This window comes from Onychostruthus taczanowskii, unplaced genomic scaffold (assembly GCF_017590055.1).
Source record: "Onychostruthus taczanowskii isolate IOZ18803 unplaced genomic scaffold, ASM1759005v1 scaffold153, whole genome shotgun sequence".
NCBI classification, from domain to species: domain Eukaryota; kingdom Metazoa; phylum Chordata; class Aves; order Passeriformes; family Passeridae; genus Onychostruthus; species Onychostruthus taczanowskii.
This window is the reverse complement of record NW_024498719.1, coordinates 448,283-467,900: the sequence shown is the minus strand read 5'-3', so window position 1 is coordinate 467,900 and position 19,618 is coordinate 448,283. Positions and strand designations below refer to the sequence as shown.

At 35.1% G+C, this 19,618-nt stretch overlaps 1 protein-coding gene across 1 annotated transcript in view; it reads right to left on the bottom strand.

Moving 5' to 3' along the window:
• ADAMTS20 (ADAM metallopeptidase with thrombospondin type 1 motif 20) overlaps positions 1-19,618 on the bottom strand; it is an 85,959-nt gene that overhangs the window by 20,402 nt on the left and 45,939 nt on the right. The window contains exons 16-28 of the mRNA XM_041399074.1: positions 19,149-19,244; positions 17,767-17,933; positions 17,528-17,657; positions 16,334-16,460; positions 15,445-15,655; positions 14,791-14,955; positions 13,942-14,106; positions 13,054-13,176; positions 12,088-12,195; positions 10,867-11,031; positions 10,378-10,668; positions 9,881-10,042; positions 8,259-8,435 (exon numbers count right to left, since the gene is read on the bottom strand). Of these exons, the coding sequence (XP_041255008.1) occupies positions 8,259-8,435; positions 9,881-10,042; positions 10,378-10,668; positions 10,867-11,031; positions 12,088-12,195; positions 13,054-13,176; positions 13,942-14,106; positions 14,791-14,955; positions 15,445-15,655; positions 16,334-16,460; positions 17,528-17,657; positions 17,767-17,933; positions 19,149-19,244 (2,087 nt within the window). The remainder of the gene's footprint in view (positions 1-8,258; positions 8,436-9,880; positions 10,043-10,377; positions 10,669-10,866; positions 11,032-12,087; positions 12,196-13,053; positions 13,177-13,941; positions 14,107-14,790; positions 14,956-15,444; positions 15,656-16,333; positions 16,461-17,527; positions 17,658-17,766; positions 17,934-19,148; positions 19,245-19,618) is intronic.

The following is a 19,618-nucleotide window of genomic DNA, read 5'->3' as shown; positions in this document are numbered from 1 at the left end:
TGCAGCACAACCTCACAGCTATTTGCAAGTGGCAGCTGAGCACAGAGACTGCTGTGACTCTCTGAGGTCATCTAACCAGGCCACGGTCCCCAGCCATACCTTTTCTGTCTGGACTGAGCATTGTCTGCTCCATAAAAAAGCTGCTTCTATTGGTCTCCTTTTTAGATAATTTTGTTTCAACTTTCATCTTAAGGGTAACAAAAAACTTCTGAATAATAATTTTCCAAGTATGTTGAAGTATATCTATTTAACAGATGGACATAAATGAGAAGCTACATACATCTACATACAAACACAAAAAAAGCAGGAATGATGGGGGAATAAAAGGCAGATTTTAGGGTGGATGTGGATAACAGGAAGGAAAAACTGCTATGAGAGGATATGTCTGGCATCTACTAGGAATGTGCTATTCCTCTTAAACGTAAAGACATCCTGATTAAAACAAAGTCAGAACCATCAGCACATACATTGAAAGTAAAAGGATTTCACGTCTGAAGAAGCCACACTGCTGGTGATGCTGAGAAACTTTAGATGATATTTTTTTAAGTGGACACCACATGATCTGAATTCTTTTGTCCAGTGCAGCTGGCAGTATTCTTACTGCCAGAAAATGGCAATCTGCCTGGATGTCAGTTGAACAATCATACTCTTTGCAGCTGTTGGAAAAAATCAAAACCAGAATCCTTGAGATTCCTCTTAATGATCATCTACAGAATGCCTTTTATTCATTCCAGTTAGATTAGTGAGTAACACTTAATTTGGCCTACCTTTCTGACATCTCAATACTATGCATTTCTCCAAGTTCAGAACAAATAAAACAGATGACCATGTCCTTCTTTGAAAGCCCTGTCATGTCTTTCCCCCTCAGGATGAACACTACTCTTCTGCCCATCACTGCCTAAAGCCTGCAATCCTTCTTGATGCCAGCTACAGAGCATTTGAAAACCAGACCATGATCGTGGGCAGACCAACTCCCCATGAGATACTATGCTCAGCTCCCCACCTACTGCAATACTCAGACAGGCTCCACTGTGCCTATGCTGTCTACATGTATTCATAAATGAGACTGAGCTTTTCCAGTCAGCAACCTTCTCTTTGTTTTACCTACATGACTCATATAACACTATTAGACTTTCAAACAAGCTTTTAGCTATTGCAATAACAAAACAACAATCGATTATGTTGATGTTAATGTGGGTGGAAATTTAAAAATAATAATCCTATTTTCATGAATTCTCATTCAACAGTGATGACACATCAGATCTGCTATCTCATTTACCTCTTCCTTTATATCTTCCATTTCATCTCTCATTTACAGTAAAAATTGAATTATCTAGCTATTCATCCTGTCTTACATGCTCTTCATTTGAGTCCTCTGTCTGGTTACCACTTGAGAATTAGGAAACCAAGAGGTATTTCTGCCTCCTTTCAGCAGCCATTTGGCAGGCTCAGCTACCTCATGTGCAGTCTTAAATTTGTCACTGAAGGTTCTGCACGTTTCTCTGCCAGAAACTTTACCATCAGCCCTCATTCAAGCACCATTGAAACTGTCATTCATGACAGAATATATTAAAACAATGAAAAGTATGATCAGCTTATTATTTGCTGGGAGTGAGAAAACAGATAAACTACTGTGTTCAGCCAGCATTCCTGCAGCAACTTATCTGCTATGTGTACCTTTTATCATCTTTCAGTTGAATGATATACACAACAGGCGGAGACAAATCATAATTAAAAATACAGAAACATTAGTAAATTAAAAAACAAAACCAATACCCTCAACAAATAATTCTGCCTTACCTTTCCTTCTGAAATCAGCGGCAGTCAGGAACAGAGCTAGACTCTCACTAGGTCTTTTTGAAAATCTAATCTACGAGTATAAATCTGTGTGAAATTCACAAAATTGCAGTCCTGCCCTGTGCCTTTGATACCTTCTGCAAGAGCTTTGTATGGGCACTTTCACCATTACAGCATCACTGACCTGGCCAGACTTCAGCCAGACTCATCCTTCTGCACCTCACAGCCATGCAGCACTAGTAACACTTTTAAGCAATTACATGAAAGCAGAAGCACTGGAGGCAATGAGTAAAGTGCAAGCATCAAGAAAGAAGGCTGGCAGAAATGGAGACAGGAGACCTTAAGGAAATCCACCATGAGAAAAAGAAATGCAGGGAGTTCTCTCTGTTTCAAATAAATGGATAAATTTCCAGACACATTTTTCATATAGAGAATAACAGATGTATCTGTGTCCATCCAGCAGCTGTGTCCAAAAACCTCCACGAAAACTAAACAGCAACACAAAATTAGTCCATTTATTGCTTCCAAAAACTGGACATAATTTAACACTCTATCACAGGTAGTTTAGCCTCCAGACTCCTGTGAAGCTGGAAAAAACAGAACAAATGCACAGGAATGACATGATCTGCACTCTCACTGAAAAGTAACTTTGGCCCTTTGAGAGGGACATTTTGTTCACAGGTCTTCACAATGAAAGTTGGAGCACATTTTTAATATGATGGAGGATGATATTATGGAAGCTACACTTCCACAAAGGGATTGCACAGTTAAAAAGCCTTTTCTTGTAATATTTTAACTATTTAAAACTTCATTTTATTATCTTAAGGAATAGGGCCTTTTCAATTAACCAGTTACAAAAGTAAGTAGACACAAGACAGTTTTACAACAGTAGATGAATTAGTTTCAGCTGAATTTGCAAAAATCTAAAAATCAGCAAAAGAAATGCTGGATCCCAGCAAGTGCAAGCTCTAATTTATCATTTTTCGTCATGTTAGCAACAGCAAAACAGTAGCACAGAAATTAAAGGAATGACAAATACTAAGATTTAAAATCTAAGATTTTGTATTTAAACTTTAAAGAACTTGAAAAAAAAAAGCAATATGTGCTGGCACAATACAGTATTGTCAGAAATTTTTTAAACTTCTCAGAAGCATAGAAAATACAACTTTTTCTATAGCACTTAACTAAATATAACTAAATGAATTAACACCCCTCCCCATTTACATTAAATATTTTAGCATGAGAATATGAGCATATTTTGGATGAGAAATGCAGCATTTTACCTACCTTCACATATTGAAATCCAGTTTCCTTTCAACCTAAACCACTTTTCTGTATATTTTCAATTTACTAACAATATTTCCAACATTACATTTCCTGTACATAAATCTGAACAGGCATGGAAGCTTCTCGAGGACTGATTCAGCAGGAAATCTAAGTGTTTGATCCTGCTGTCACTGAAGGGAAAGGGCCATAAATAGATGCATGCTAGAACATACACTGATCAACAGAGCAGTCTGGCTTAGGGGAGTCACCACTCTCCCACAATTGCTAATACTTTATATATATATATATATATAAAATAACTTTTAAATCTGAGTTCCAAAACCACTTTGAACCAACATTTATGAGTTCTGGCTAGGGTTTTCGAAGCTGCCACACACACAAGCAGCTAAGAATGATTTTTTCAAGGATTTGACCAACTAGAACCCTTCAGCTTTTTTGAAAGTTCTAATAAATACACCAGTAGCTTCACATTCCTTTCATTCTCATTAAATGGCTGTATGTATTTAGGCATGGTGTTACACATGACCTGCTTCTTTTCTCCTTTCATTATATTCTGGTTGCTGAGGTTTTGCGTTTGTGTTTGTTTTTTGGTTTTTTTTTTGGTTTGTTCTTTTTTTTTTTTTTGGTGTGCACTTGAGTTTATTATTATTATTATTATTACTTATTGTTCTTATTTTGATTATGTTCCACTCTTACTTGTCCTCTTTCTAAGTGGAAGGTCTGAAAGTTCTGCAAACCTCTTCCTGCCAAAAGTATTTTAGGAATGTAAAGACCGTGTTATGTCTTTGACATTAAGAATTGAGCATTATATTGTGATCCTCATTCTTCTCTGTGTTTTGTCACTCACTAAGTGGGAGGGGACTGGGCCACAAAATTACAGCTCCAGCAAAAGATTCTGGAGCTAGGATCTTTCAGCTTTGCCATCACAGACAATCTATTTCAGTCCAGTTGGTCAATGGCATCAACACTGCTTGTAACAGTAACTATTTTTTTTTGTGTCCAAATATAAGAGCTTTCCCCATGAAAACAATATCACTGAAGTATGTATGAAGTTAATTTCAACACACAGGTTAAAGAAAACCCTCACTTTCAGCAAAAGTGGTTAGTATCTGTCCCACCCTTTATTTTTTAAGGGTTTTAAACATTAATATTCCTTAATAAAGAGCACAATAAATATAAACACAAAGCCACACAACATGCATGAAAAAGAAGGGTTAAAATGCAACTGTATTTCACAGGCACAAGTTACAGTCATTAAATTAAATTATTACACATACATTATAACTTATTTATTATTTCAAGCTATACAGGCAACATAGCACCAAACAGAAGATTTTCCTCTTGATGAACATTACACAAATATTTTGTTTTTGAATTTTGGAAACAAGTATTTTCTTTCATTTTTATCAGAATGACCTGAAATTAAATTCACTACCCCAAGACTGTTTGATGACATTATCTGGGCAGTGACATCTGCTATCAGTTATCTCTGATAAGGCCCCCCTCCCACTTCCAAAGTTTTAAAAAATGAATAGCAGATGCTAACATCAAGATTTCAGGCAGTGGGATATTATTATTATAATTTAATGTGCTGTATTGGCAATGAGGTATTTTGAAGTTCAACATTAGGCAGCAGCAGAAGTAGAGGTAAAAAACTGAAGGCGGTTTTGAAAACCAAGTTCACTGATTCTGAATTCCCTTTTAATATAAAAGATTATTTTAAAATATATAAATACTTTTTACACACTAGAAAAAGTGAATGAAGGCACTTATCATACATAGCAAGAATTTTTGCATTAAAATGAAAACAAATAAATATTTTCTGTATGCAAGTTTGGCCTGCTTCTGCTCCTGGAGAAGTCTATGGGATGCCTGGCAGTAATAACACTGCAAGGGAACTGGGACTACTTCTAAAAAATAGATTCATATACTTAAAAATTAATAGTAGATTTCTTCCACTACTGCAAAGACAGAATTACGTCTAAATTATTCTAGAGCAAGTAAGTAGAAAACTGAAGCACTACAAAGACAGCCAGTTTAAAGAATATTACATCATGTGTCTGAAGGGGAGTAAGAAATGGCAGTAACTCATTTCTGAGACTTCAGGGTAACTTTGAAAATAATCCATTATTTTCATGCCTATTTTCTCTGAAATCAAAAGTAATATTTATGAATGACATAAAAATTCTAAAAGTGAGGAAAAGAAAAAGAATGAAAACCTTTATTTTATAAACATTTCAAACAAAAAAAAATTATCTTTTGTAAGGAGCTATCTCTTCTTTCCAAAGAAACAAGAAAGGATGAGAACCAAACATATTTCAAGTTCAGACATATCTGGTTAAAATTTTCATGATAAAATTAGGTAACTACCAACACTCATACAAGAACTGATTGCCCAAATGAAATACAAAGCTTCAACTGCTACCATGAACTGCCTAAGCAGAAACCTTGCTGTTTGGTACCTGGATCTTCAAGAGTTTTTGCAGGCACTGAAAAAGTACAGAGGGCCAAAAATAAGATCAAACTCCTCAATTAATCAAAATTCTTGTTGTCCAAAAATGTGAACAAACTTTCCTCACTATGCAAAGCCTGAAGGTATTGTCTTCCTATATATGAATAGCCTATTCTATTCCTCAAGTGTAATTCCAGCCCAAGCTTCCTAAAAACTTTAGAAAATATATAAAAAATTAAAGGTATAAACCTTTAGAATTTGAGATTTACTTGCGTCACATCCATTTGGACAACTTCAGGAACCAGGGGCACAGATCAGGAGGGGAACACAGCCTTTAAGCTTTGTGAGGGTGAGCTCCAGTAGCCACTGACAGACACTATGAAGTGTAACAGCCAGCAGCTGCTAAACTGCAGAAAGCATCTACCAAAATTCTGACTTCAGGTCATAAACTGAACCTTCCTTGCAAGAACCCTTTTGCGCATTTACAAGATATGTTTTGTGTTAATTATGTTGTGTAAAATTAATCAGTAACTATAATAATAAAACAAATGTACTTAGAAAGCATACTGCTAAAAGTCCTCTGTTCTCAAATATATAGAGACAGCTAGAATCACAGAATCATGGAGGTTGGAAATTACTTCCAAGATCACCTAGTCTTGCATGACAGTTTCTGCTTAGCTTTTAACACTGGAATCCCACTAGTAGACACAAAAGCTCAATGCATGGCTCACCTGGCACAGAAATATTACTCAATACTTCTGTGAAAAATATAGTTATTTGTCTAGTTTTTGCAATCTTACAGAGATGGGGGTAAGTGTAGATGTGACAGGCTTGAGGACTTGAGCAGCCAGAGAGCATCTAGTCATTAACAGTTGCTATATTAGAACATATTTTATGCCAGAAATGTGGAAGATAAGCAGGGCCACGATCTATTGCCAAACTAAAAAATCACTAGTCAACCATGGCTAGAAAATGCTGTTTGTACTAGGCTACAACAGAATTCCAGTGAATAAAGTTTTACTGCTCCTTCCTAATAGTCATCCTTAATGAATAAATTCGGCTCTGCGGAAACAGCAACAAAAACCAACTAATTCTCTGTGTTGGTAGCATTCAAACTAGCTAAATTATTTAAATGACAGCATAATATGTGAGCCTGCTTTTATTTCCTGAATCTGCTATGTTTGTTTCTGCAGCATGAGATAGTGTGATGAAATTAAATATTTTATGGCTTAACCATAGAGCTTGCAATTATATATAAAATAGGCCTCTCTCTCTGATAACCCGAATACATTCTAAACTTAGTTTTTGAAGGATTAAAATGGCTTTTTATGTCACTTGAGAAATAAACCAACATGAAAATCTTTATAAAACTGAGCCATACACAGCATTTACAATTCAAGATCTTATAGGTAATCTATTAATATAGGGCAAACTGAATTATTCAGAGAACAAACAGGTTGTGAATAATTCTTGATCTGAAAGGAAAACAAAATTTGAGTTCAAAAGCAATTGTATGCAGAACCCTGCTTGTCTTCTCAACATCTGATGAATATTAATTAGCAAGTCACCGCTAATTATTTGGAAAATGGCTAAATAAGATAGTCTGGTGTCTGCTAAACACAAACCCTAAACTCTGCTTTGTGTAGTGGAAGAAAGAGATAACTGTGGTAAACTGTTAAATCAAAGTTACATTTTACAGTCTCTGCAATAAATTAGAATAGCTTACATAAACATTAGCAATTGTTATAGTTGTAATTGGACATTTTTTTAAAATGCTGCCATATTAATTAAAAGAGACAAATTACACAATTTTATTAATAAAACAACCCAAATAAGTGTTGTCCCAGACCATCTCTCAGGGATGTCACTGACAGGCATTTTGCTGATTTTGATGGAACCAGAACTGGATCCAACCTCCTTTGATTGCCTTTATTCCCCTTAGAATTTAGCACAATAATCAATATTGTTGTCAAATTCACAGCTTGGGAATTATAATGTGCTCTATACTGCAGAGCTTGCTATGATTACTTCAGTATGTTAATAATCTGCTAGTGGCAATTTTAAAGATTAATGGTGATTGCAGTAGGCATTTTTACACATTAACAGACAGTGACATGTAGACAATAACATATTATAGTTACATACATAATTATACATAGATAACTTTAATTAGTCCCTGTTTTAAAACCACTAATATAAACTTTTATACACAAATGTACAAATGACACGGAGCAAAATGTTTGATGACAGAGTATAATATACATGGATGTGAGTTATTTTATACTTAAATATACTATAGGAAAAAAGTTATGCACTAAAAAGTTTAGGGTGTTTTTGTAAATATAAATATGTAGATAATACTACAGCATAATTTACAGCATAAACTTGTAAATTTAAACACATATCAAATTGTAACCCTTCCAAATGGGTTCCTATTAGGTACTGTATTCAGTTATGATGATTTCTGGTAATTTTCTAAATACTCCCTATGATGCTTTAGAGACCATGATATTGTTCCCACTGAAGGAAATGGCTGCTTCTCATTCAATTCTATGACTGCAGGAACAATTTCTCTATAAAACTACATTGACAATATTCCACACGCGTTATTATTTCACTGTTATCAAATTTAAAAAACGACATAAAAATCTTTAAAAGACACGGGGAAATAGAATAACAGAAAGAACAAGAAAGCAAAAAGTATTATTGAATGCTATCGTACCGATTTCCACGGTCCCCGATGCCAAGAAACATCACCAGGGCAAGAATGGACATTACATTGTGCCATGTTAGGTGGCTTGTCTAGAATTTCACAGTTTTGATCACCCAACATTTGGCCAGTGGGAAGCTGACAAATCACCAGTCTTGTCTTTATTCCATCTCCACAAGTCTGAGTACACTGAAACACAGAAATTGATATGCAATAATTTTATTAACAGAGTCAACCCATACCATCAAACCAAAATTTATAGCAATCTTCAGTACATCACATTATTTACTATGTCTATTTCCATATTCCCTGGATTCTCTTTTCAAGAATAAGGACTTAAAAGTCTAATCTCATGTAATTCTCTCACCAAAACCTTTACCAAATGACATTTTTATGGTTTATCAAGTGATTTTCTGCAGAAAGTCTCAGTAACAGACACTCCATTAAGGAGAAGTAATTGTGAGAATAAATGTGCATGAATCTCTTTCTTTAATACGAGGAAAATATAGAAATTTGTCTTATAAGTAGTTTTCCCTGCCAGACAGTGGCAGAAAACTCAGATACTGAGCACACTTTTACACAGTCCAGTTTATACAGACTAAGTGTAAAATACTGATAGGATGTGTTTCAGTTAGCCTGTAATTCTTCAATAGCAGTTCTCATTCCTAATGAGCTCTTAAAGCCAATCTATAACAGTTCAAACCTTTTTATTGTATCCTCAATTATTCTAAATTAGAAAAAAAATACTGTATCATCTGCATGAGCTGTATCCCAAGTCTATGGCTGTGGACAGAAAAAATATGACACTTAGACTGACCTTGAGAACTGAATGGCTAAATCGGGCCAAAACAAGGAGAAAAAAGGTAAAACAAATAGTCACTCAACCAATTTTTCTTCTCTTTTCAGTTCCAGTAACTGATTTGCAAAAGTAAGAAAAGTGGGCAAGAATCACAGGAGATTATATTAGAATAAATGCAAAAATAATCAGCTTTAACTCTTTCTGTAGCATTTGAGCAGGAGTGTGTGGTCAAGATATGACATCACACAGCATGGTGATGTCCAATCACATCGAATGTGTCATCAAAATGTTCTAATCCAGGCACAACTTTTACATGCATGATCCTATCTCCATACTTCTAATCTGTAACTACAACTCTGTAACCACTACTACTTGCAGTTACTATTGTTAGCACCTATGAAATTACATGGAAGGAAGTTTCTCTACAGCTTCTTATACTCATTTTTTTTTCTTAGACTAGTGCTATTGCACTGTGGTTTTTCCACATACAATCCAGCTTTTTGTAATAGAATATAATTTTCTGTGCCTCAAGTTACATGTTGTACAACAACTATATGATTTGTTGATGCTGTATATCCTTAGCCTCCCACAGTACTTACTTCTTTTGGATGTATATACATCCAAAATACATAACTCGTATTTCCACTACAGTTCTGGATTTGATCAAAGAATAAAGGTTAGATAAACAGGCTGAAACTCATTCTTTTTAAATTTTAAACTCTATTAAATAAGTAAAAACAAGGTGTTCAGTTCCACTCACGATCACATAATTAAGTTTCTGCTTCTAAGCTCATGTAGTAAACAATGTTCCCCTTTGTAAATGAAATGCTCTTACTTCTCCCCAGTTCCCAAAGTTCCACTGTGGGCAGGGTCCAGAATCGCAGTGTCTCGACTCAGAAGGTTTTGTTGCCTCGTCACAATTACTGGCACTTCTTCCTTCCTCATCTTGGCATACTACAACTCGGCGCTGAAATCCACCTGCACAAGTACTAGAACACTACCAAAACAGGTAAAAATACATTTTGCCATTGCATGATCAAAGAAATATAAAATATGTTGGTTAAAACAGACGCTTGGTTTTAAACCTTAACTCTCAAAACTGAACTTTTCAAATAAAAATGACTACTATATAGAAGTATTTTAAGTTTGAAATCACACAAAAATTACCCTCAGAATTTAATATGTTTTGAATAATAATAAGAACAAGAATAACAATACTTTTTAAAATGAATGTGCTTTTGTTTTGACCAAATCTGTACTGCAATAACATTTCTAGAAATGTTAACACACGTGTGACAGCACAAATTAATATATTCTAAAAAAATTTCTTACTGCTCCCCAGGGTCCAGTTCTCCATTGATATCCTCCCACGGAAGGACGGTTCCACTGGTTTAAACTGTCTTGTGGAGGGTGTATTGGGAGGTAACCTGCTCCTGGAAAATGGCTTGGATGGTCATGTAGTTTTGGAACATGATGATAAACTGGTGGGCATGGTGGCATGTTACATTCTTGTTCCTTAGGAGGTCGGCCTTCAGGATCACAGTAATTCTCACTGATTTGCTGATGATAATTGACACAGATGACTTGTCTTGTTACTATTCCACTGTCACACGTAACTGTACACTGACCAAAAGATTAGCACAGTGTTTGTCACAGAAAATTGGTGATTAATAAACAAATGCATTTATATTTACTTTTGAGAAGAACAAACATATACTTTGTTTTTTCAAGGGATGAAAAAAAGGACTCTCAATTTCTAAACAGAGACTTGGCCAAAAATCTAAATACACACATTAGAAAATTGTTCCAATTAATACTTACAGGGGACCAATTTCCAACTTTCCACTCTCCACATGGGCTAAAGCAGCTTGAAATTTCAGCTGGTCGTGGTAAATGAGCACACAAAGACTCATCTGCTATCTCTCCATGAGCATCTCTACAACTCACATAGCGAGCACGATCGCCCTTCCCACAGGATGCAGAGCACTGTCAGTGAACAATTCAAGGTCATCGCATTTTAGGAGACTAAAACAAGATCATGCAAGCATTTAAAATAATAACATAGTTTCTGTTGGCCTGGAACTGAATTGCGTGGCCTTAATTCTCACAAAGTATTTCAGTGTATATAAACAGACATTTAAACTACAACATGGAAGAATTACACAATTGCAAATAGCAACAGAAACATGGGGATGCAATATTTACAGGAACTGTTAAAATAAAAACTGATATTAACAATCCATTTGCCATGATGGTTTGTATTAGCAGATTCCATTGAGCCCCTTCTGATGCATTTATAGCTGAGAAGTTCAACGTGGACTTAATGAAGGGCTGCTGAGTAGCCTCAGTTTATGTACCCTTTACTGCTATTTATTTGAAATAGCTGGGCAAAAATATAACTATATTACTGTACTATATATACTGTATATAACTATATTATAACTGTACTATATGCTTTGTTAAATATCTCAAGGGATTAACAGTCACATCCACATTTCATAGATAATTTTAGATTTTCTCATTGCGATCAAGTAAAACTAATTTTCAACATTATCAAAGTAAAAACCTTACATTGAAGAAAATTTATGTAGGAACTGTTTCACTAATGCTTATTTTACAAAAAATTGTCAAATTAGATCTTTAAAGACTCCAACTGTTTAGCATTACTCTTCACATAAAAGATTTAAATAATATTTTAAAATCAAAGATGCTCCAAATACTTAGAAATTGCTCAATTACATTAAAAAACACTTCCTAGTGCACTGTCAATCATACAAAAACTATTTCACTCAGAACCCCAGCTCCTAGAATTCTGCTTTTATTCCTATTATTTTTCCTGGTTGAATTTGAAGCACACAGTTTGCTGGAAGTGTCTATCTGCTCCTTAAGGAACAGTTTCATTTCTTAAGAAAATATTAGAACTCCTTTTTAATCTATTCCAAGCAGATTTCAATCTGAAAAATATCTTAATGAAAGCTTCATGGAAAAATGGGTGCATGAGTGGAGGGATGCCTTGCAAGGTGTGACTGCTGTATCACATACTGGGGTCCATGATCCATATCTCCATTGGGTCACCTTCCCCACATGAACTAGAGGAAGTGAAGTAGTCCATAATTTTGTATTTTCTGGACAAGAGGGCAATTCACATTCCTGTGGGGGTGAGGAAAAAAAAAAACACCTTTTGAAATATACACTTTGGAAGAGCCAAATGTAAAGCAAATGGTTAGCATTTAATTAACATGTAAATACCATCTTTTACATTTTTCCTGGAATTATTCAAAGACCTTTCATTGAATTGCTTTGTTTTAAATGGAGTGTCAAAGAAAATTTATTTGATCTTAAAACTGCATTAGCAATAACTAATAATATTGGCATTTTGAGAAAGAACAGTTTTGGCCAACTTGTTGGAGAGAAGGAGCATAGACATTACAGTTTCCTGCTTCAGAGCCACAGGCAGCACAGAAGGACCAAGCAAAGACAGTGGCTGTGCTATCCTGTCCTTTATACCTTCAGCTACTGAGAACATAAATTTGCCCAGTTTCAATCAGTAGCCAAACAGGTACCACAATTAAAAATGCAAAGGATAATCAAACCCAGTGTTTGCACATCTAAGTGGAAATAAACTACATCAATTAACTGGCTTTTATATTTAGAAGCTTATTAAAGAAACCAGTTGGGCACTATTTATTAAGCAGGATGGCAAGCAGTGTCCTTACAATATTCCACATGTTGGAGCTTCCCCTCCTGCCAAATAATCACAGGCCTTTGGATTCCTTGAAGTCATATACTCTATCAAAATCAAATACCAACTTTCAAACCTATCTTAAAATTACCCTTCTTTTACTTAATTCCCTAGGCAAAATTTGACGTTTGTGAAGAAAAGCATAGAGTTTCAGTATTTTGTTCACATTTTAGAAGTGATGTCCTCCGACTTCCCACACAGAGTCAGTAGAAAAGAGTTGCATTCAGCCGCTTTTGACAGAGAAGTAGAGGTGTTTTTTAACTTACTTGACTGTCTCTAGGACGAGTGGCAGCATTGCACTCCCTGTCGTCACTCAGAATAACGTGGTACGTCCCAGTAACACATTTGACTGCGCGTACCTGGTATCCACGTCCACACGTTACAGCACACTGTTGAAGGTGGGAGTTTCACACACTTGAAATAGTGCTATTTATAACCAAATTTCATTTTTAATTACATTTTCTACTTTGCAATTCTTTCTAGAATGAATAGGGATGACTACTGAGATGGTGTTAACTTCCTTTGTGGCAGACCATCAGATACTTAACCAGTGTTAGCAGCCACTTTGGCTTACATTCAATGAGAATGTAAACACAGGAACATATTTTTCAACAGCACTTTCACATAAAGAGACAGCAGATCTTATATCACTGAAGGCAAAACCAAAATGTAACAATAAAATACTAAGTCCTTTTCCCTGCTATTATTAGCATACACATGTTTATGATTGATTGAGGTATATTGTAGATTGAAGATTGATCTGTACCAATTGAAGTATATTGTAGATTGAAGATTGATCGATATTAATTGAAGCTACCACTTGAATATGCCCACTTACCTATAAATACTTGGTCTTTTACCTGTCTTGTTCATCTGAACAGTTTGCTACCCTCATTTTCATTATTCTGGTGATGTAATACACTGATGTATAAAACATCTTTGACATTAAGGTTCAGGACCAATTACTATTTTAGGCATTTAACTTCAATATGGGTGAAGTTAAGATAGCCAATAGGACCCTGCAAACAAACATGTGAATCAATTCAACACAAACAACTGCTTAGGATTCAACTAATGTGTTTAAAAAGTATTGTTTTGTGATTACTCATATCCTGAACTATAAAACAAGAAGCCAGAAATCCTTATGTACTCACTGATCCCCAAGGCCCTACTTGCCAAGATGCACATTCATGAAGTTCACACGGTGTTATTGACTCTGGTCTGTCATTTGGGTTACAGAAATCATCTCTCAGTTGCTCATCATTAAGTTGGCACCAGACTTGACGATGCTTCATTCCTCTGCCACATGTCACAGGACACTGTAAAATTATTATAAACATCAGTTTGCAGAGACATGAATCCGCATTAAGGCTTCAATTTCTTTCAGTAACTTGTTGAGTTTTAGAAATCACATAAATAACAAAAATATTCCATGACTGTAAGTAGTCCAAAAAACCCTACTTTTTAATGAACTTTTCATTTTCTGTTAAGTTCAATTCAAGTGCTAATACAAAGAAATTACTATTAAGATTCTAAAGCTGCAAATGATGAAAACTATGTGCAGATCATTTATTTCCAATACAATAATAGTGCATATATCACAGTTTTCACTGGAAAAATGTTTAAACTGTCCACAATTCTTTTATATCCATCTAATCGATAATAAAATTATTATAATTCTATTAAACAGTTGGCTGTGTAGTTGTCATTGCTTCATAAAAAAGGAAGGTATGCAAATTACTGCAAATACATTTACTTTACGTATCTTCACTACCTCATTTTAATGTAACAAAATTAAGGAGAAAATAAATTTCAGGAGTGTTTTACAGAAGTTCTCATGCCAGTTGTAAATGTGTGATACGTATCAGACAAGTCATAGGACTTAAGAACTTTCATAACTGTGCGGCCCAAAATAAAATAAAACCCCGAAACACTTAATGCAGCTTATTTTAATATCGATGACCAGGACCAAATGTACTTTAAGTTTTACAAAGTTTCATTACCTCACTCCAGTCAGTAACTGACCAGCTTGGACATAAGAATTCATTGCAGCTCTGTGTTACAACTCTTGGAAGTTCCTGGCATTCTCTGTCAGGAAGATGACGTCCCAAGTTGTTCATACAAAAAGCTTCTCTTGTTCTGACACCTCTTGCACAGCTCCTGGAACACTGTATAGTTATGAAACAGGAAACAAGACAATAAAACCAGGCCAAAATACATTATCAGCCTTAAAGGTAAAAGATGTTAAGGATTGTGCCAGACAAAAGCATCCTCCATTTAATCCACAGAATGCTAATATGTTAATTTGAGATAAATTCAGCACTTTGTATAATTGTTCCAAGACAAAGCCCTGATGAAGACCAAAATCAAAATTGCACAGAATTAAATTATTAAGTAAATAAAATATACACCTTTATTTACCAGACCTTCACTGCTGACATCCAAAACCAAGATGCAAAAAAAGCTATCCATTCTTATAAAAATATAAGGAAGTTGCGGAAATATAAAGGCTGGTATTAGCTGATTTTACATATACGTATTTGTAAAACATTGCTTTCTTTTAGTTATTAAAGAAAAAAAATATAGAGGATTAAACATTTTGTCTGAATGCTAACCAGAACTATAATGGTACAATCATAAAAGTTTTAAATCTGTACCTCTGACCATTCTGTGTAGTGCCAGCTTTTTAAGGTACAGTCACCATGGCAAGGCTCTCTGGCTGGTGGTTTCTGCTGATCAGCACAGTACTTATCCTCCACTGGAGCACTGAGTCCTCTTGCAATGGAGTACTTCATGCAGTGGATCTCAACAGACCGATGTCCTGGACCGCACTTCGATGTACAGTCACTTTTGCCAACACTGTGCCACCTAAAATGACAAACTGTTATAGAAAGCTAACTATGCTTTAAAAAATATGACCATGGCAATTAGAGCACTCAGAGAGTGTACCAAGAATCAAAAGGTAAATATAGATATGCATTTCAGGGAACAAATAAAACCATAAACTCTATCTCTTGAAAGCAATATAAAAGAATTTGACTTATAGGTTTAAAAGAACTTTTTTAAATTTAAAGGATCTCTCGTCTTAATCCCCTAGGTGACTTTGAAAAATGTAAGCTATAATTCTAACTCTTCATCCTCTGAATATTTCAGTGTGGGCTATCTTGGAGTGCAAAAACACCAGTCTGTTTCAAATTATTTCCAGTTGTGGATACAATTCTGGTGGAAAATGTATTTCATGTAGCAATATAAGTTTTTGTGCCAGAATATATAGAACATATTCACAATTCAAACAAGAGATTTTGTACTTTACCAATAAAAATTAGAAAAGTACCCTAGTTCTATGTGGAGTTGAAGGTGTAAATATCGCGTATAAAGCCATTACACCAACAGACTTAAGGAAAACAAGGAGAGATGGGAAAGATGAAGAAGGTAGAGAGGGATGAAGGGACAGAGGATAAAGCAATCTGAATTTACTTGTTTCAATGTCAGTCAATAAAAGCATATAAAACCACAATAACTCCATCAGTTGGGAACATTTTTTACCTTAATTCACATTCTGTATTACACTCCTCAAAGACACCTGGTACAGTGGGTGTAAGTTCACATCTTTGATCAGACACTACCACACGATCACTTTTACGTATACATGTCATTCTTCTTCTTCGAATACCTTGAAAAAGCATCAGAAGTAAATAAAGGGCTAAATTAAGAAAGACTGTCTTATGGATTCCATTAATCAGTTAGGAACTGAGATGCCCCATTAACACAAATTGCTGTACACAGCAGATTCTGCACAAACATGCTCCTTTGTGCAGCTCACTACATTCCAGGTGGAGAACAACCTTTTCCAGTCACCTTCTCCACCTCCCAGCTGTCCTAGAGTGGTCTCATGGGATATCAACTTCCAGAGAACTACCGAAGTGCAACAGTCCACTTACTCATCAGGCTAAGTATTCCAAACACATCATGTATGTCCTGCTAGTTAACATATTTCCTAAACCACCGTGCTATCTTAGATGTTGTGATCCTTTCCCTTTAAGAAGCAGAAAAATTGATCACAGGGGACCAAAAAGATCTGGAGTTCTGGGAGAAATATCACAGTTAACAGCTCTTCTTCTCTAGCACATGAGCATGTATACAACCAGAAGAAAGTCACCATCACATATTTTCAGGCTTTTTTAGCACCCACTAATAAGAGTATTTGTCAAAAATCTGTGTACATATACTTTTATATATACACATTTCATAAATGCTGTGGCTTTATTTTTACACTGGAATGGCCTAGAGAGTAACAGTTTAAAATAGTCAAATATATCTTTAAACAGCATCATCCCATGTAGCAGATAATCAAAAAAAGACATATAAATAAGTACGAAAGACACAAGACAAACCAGTTATCACCTGGAAATGGTGTAATGGAAGCCTAATGAATATTAATAGACATACAATACCACTTTATAAGAATGTATTAGATTTGATCCAAACTTTTTTTAATAAACTGCTCCTATGTCTCCAAATGTAGGTTTGAATACAGAATTGTACTGCATAAGTACTAAAAACAGCAAAAAAAAAATCAGAAGCTATTCTGTCCTTAAAGGCTTTGTGCACTTAAAGGTTACTGAGGGTAACAAGTCTCTTCCTTACAAGTAATGGTGAAAAGTCAGAGAATTTAAGGTGAGTCCCTTCCTAAATCCCATAAGGTCTTTGGTTCTGGTGAAAAAAAGTACTTCACAGTACCTTGGCACATCCTGCTGCAATCTTGCCAGGGTCCATAAGGATCCCAGGTAAACAGATCACTTCCATCTTCTATCGGGACATTGAATGAATAACGCACATCAGGGTTGTATAAATTCCCTACACACAAAACCTTGATTGAGATAAAATGATAGCTGTTTTTCAGTGAATTTGAACATAAAGTTATGAATATAATGATCATGTAGGAAATTTTCAAACTTCTGAGAAAAGTAAACTTGCACCTGTAAAGTTAGTTCTTCTTCAACTTTATCAGTGCTGTTAATTCGTTCTATTGTATTGTTTGAACCACTGTACTCGAAAATGGCTCCTTGTACATTGATTTCTCTCTTAGACATGCTTACAACAAAATTTCCATTCAAGATAAAATGTCCGTGGGCATCTGATAAAGCTGCAAGAGAAATAAAATATTGGAAATCTATTTAGTTAAAACATTCCATCAATAGAATCTCACCAACATGTAGCTTTGTTGTAGTCAATGTAAAAAGTTGTATCAAACAGTTCAAATTAATAATTCAGCTGTAATCATCATAGCTTTCACCTGAGCAGTGGTCATGGATTTTCTAAGTCATGCATTTTCACTGCATTATAGTACTTAAATATTTGTTCTGCTGCATTGCTGACTGCAGTCCTAACTTTTAAATTTGGCTAGGTTCTGCTACTGCAGAAGGAAACAATAATTATTGGTATTTCTGCCCTATTCTACAGCCCCCATCCTTGTATTTGCTATAGCTACTTCTAGTCATGTGGGTTTTAAAAGTAAATTTTAAAATAAAAAGAAATTATTAGGCATTTATCATAGTAATTTAATACAATGACTTATTTGCAATAATAAAGATTAATGACAAGTTAAACATTTTTAAAATAAGGTAAAATTTGTAGTACAAGATGCTATTCAGGCATAACTACATTTGAAATGGAAGCTAATGTCAGGGGGCAAGGGTTGCTTCTGGGCAGCAGGTGACAAGGAAAACATTTTGAGAATTCTGAAGTTTGTTGGCTAGGATGACAATGGAAGAAGAGACAGGAGGCAAATATGCTTCAATATTTTTTCAGGCACTTCAGATACAATGTAACTACTGTGAAATAGAACAACCAACATTTTTGGTAGGACCTACTTATGACTTCTTTGTTGCCTACACACACTTGCAAATCTATCAGCATGTGATGACCTTTATACTCTTTATGTCCCAGATATAATAGAAAAAGAGAAATATGAGACAACTGGTAAGTCTGCTGATGGCCAAACTGTTTTGTTCATAAACAAAGTAAATGCTTCCAAGATGTAAAACAACAAATACCTGCATTATTCCTGAGCTCACTTGTGGCATTCAAATTAACATCGTGACAACAAAGTGAAAAATTGACAAAATGATGCAAGGTGCTATAATTCTTATTCTCTGATGAATGAACACACTCATCTAAGAACTAGAAACCTTAACATCTTACTGATTTACAGAGAGACCCAGGCCAATGAATATACAAAATAATTATATTTTTTTTCCAATGTCTTTATCAGATTTCTCATAATATACATCCAGAGCAGATCTCTGTCAAAAGCACAAAACCATCCATCAATGTTGTACACATAAAAGGAGGCTTTTACCAAGGTAGTTGTCATCTTCTGGTTTTCCTGAGTAGCTGTGCTGTTGAATATCAATGTTTGTTGCTCCTTTGGGAATATTTACTACAACATTGTAACCTGCAAATTAATTATATACAAAAATAGTGAAGTATTAGTAAATACGAAAATACATTTTCAGTCACAAAACCCTACAGTGCACCAGAGACAACCAATACAGAGTGCCTTCATGGGTTAGGAAGTGTTAGGTTCTGTGTTCAGATATGTGAATTCAATTCTTCACCACTAACATAAGCTCAATCTACTCAGAAAAATCCCTACAGAGCAGAACTACTCTAGAAAGCAGTCAAGTATATCAAGAGGGACTCAGGAAACACTGTGACTGCTCAAAATTTAAACTTTTACAGAAATCTGGGTAAGTCACCTGTTTACATGATTGAGATAGCTTTTCTGTCCAAGAGTATTCCAAGACAGCACACTAAAGAATGAGTCTT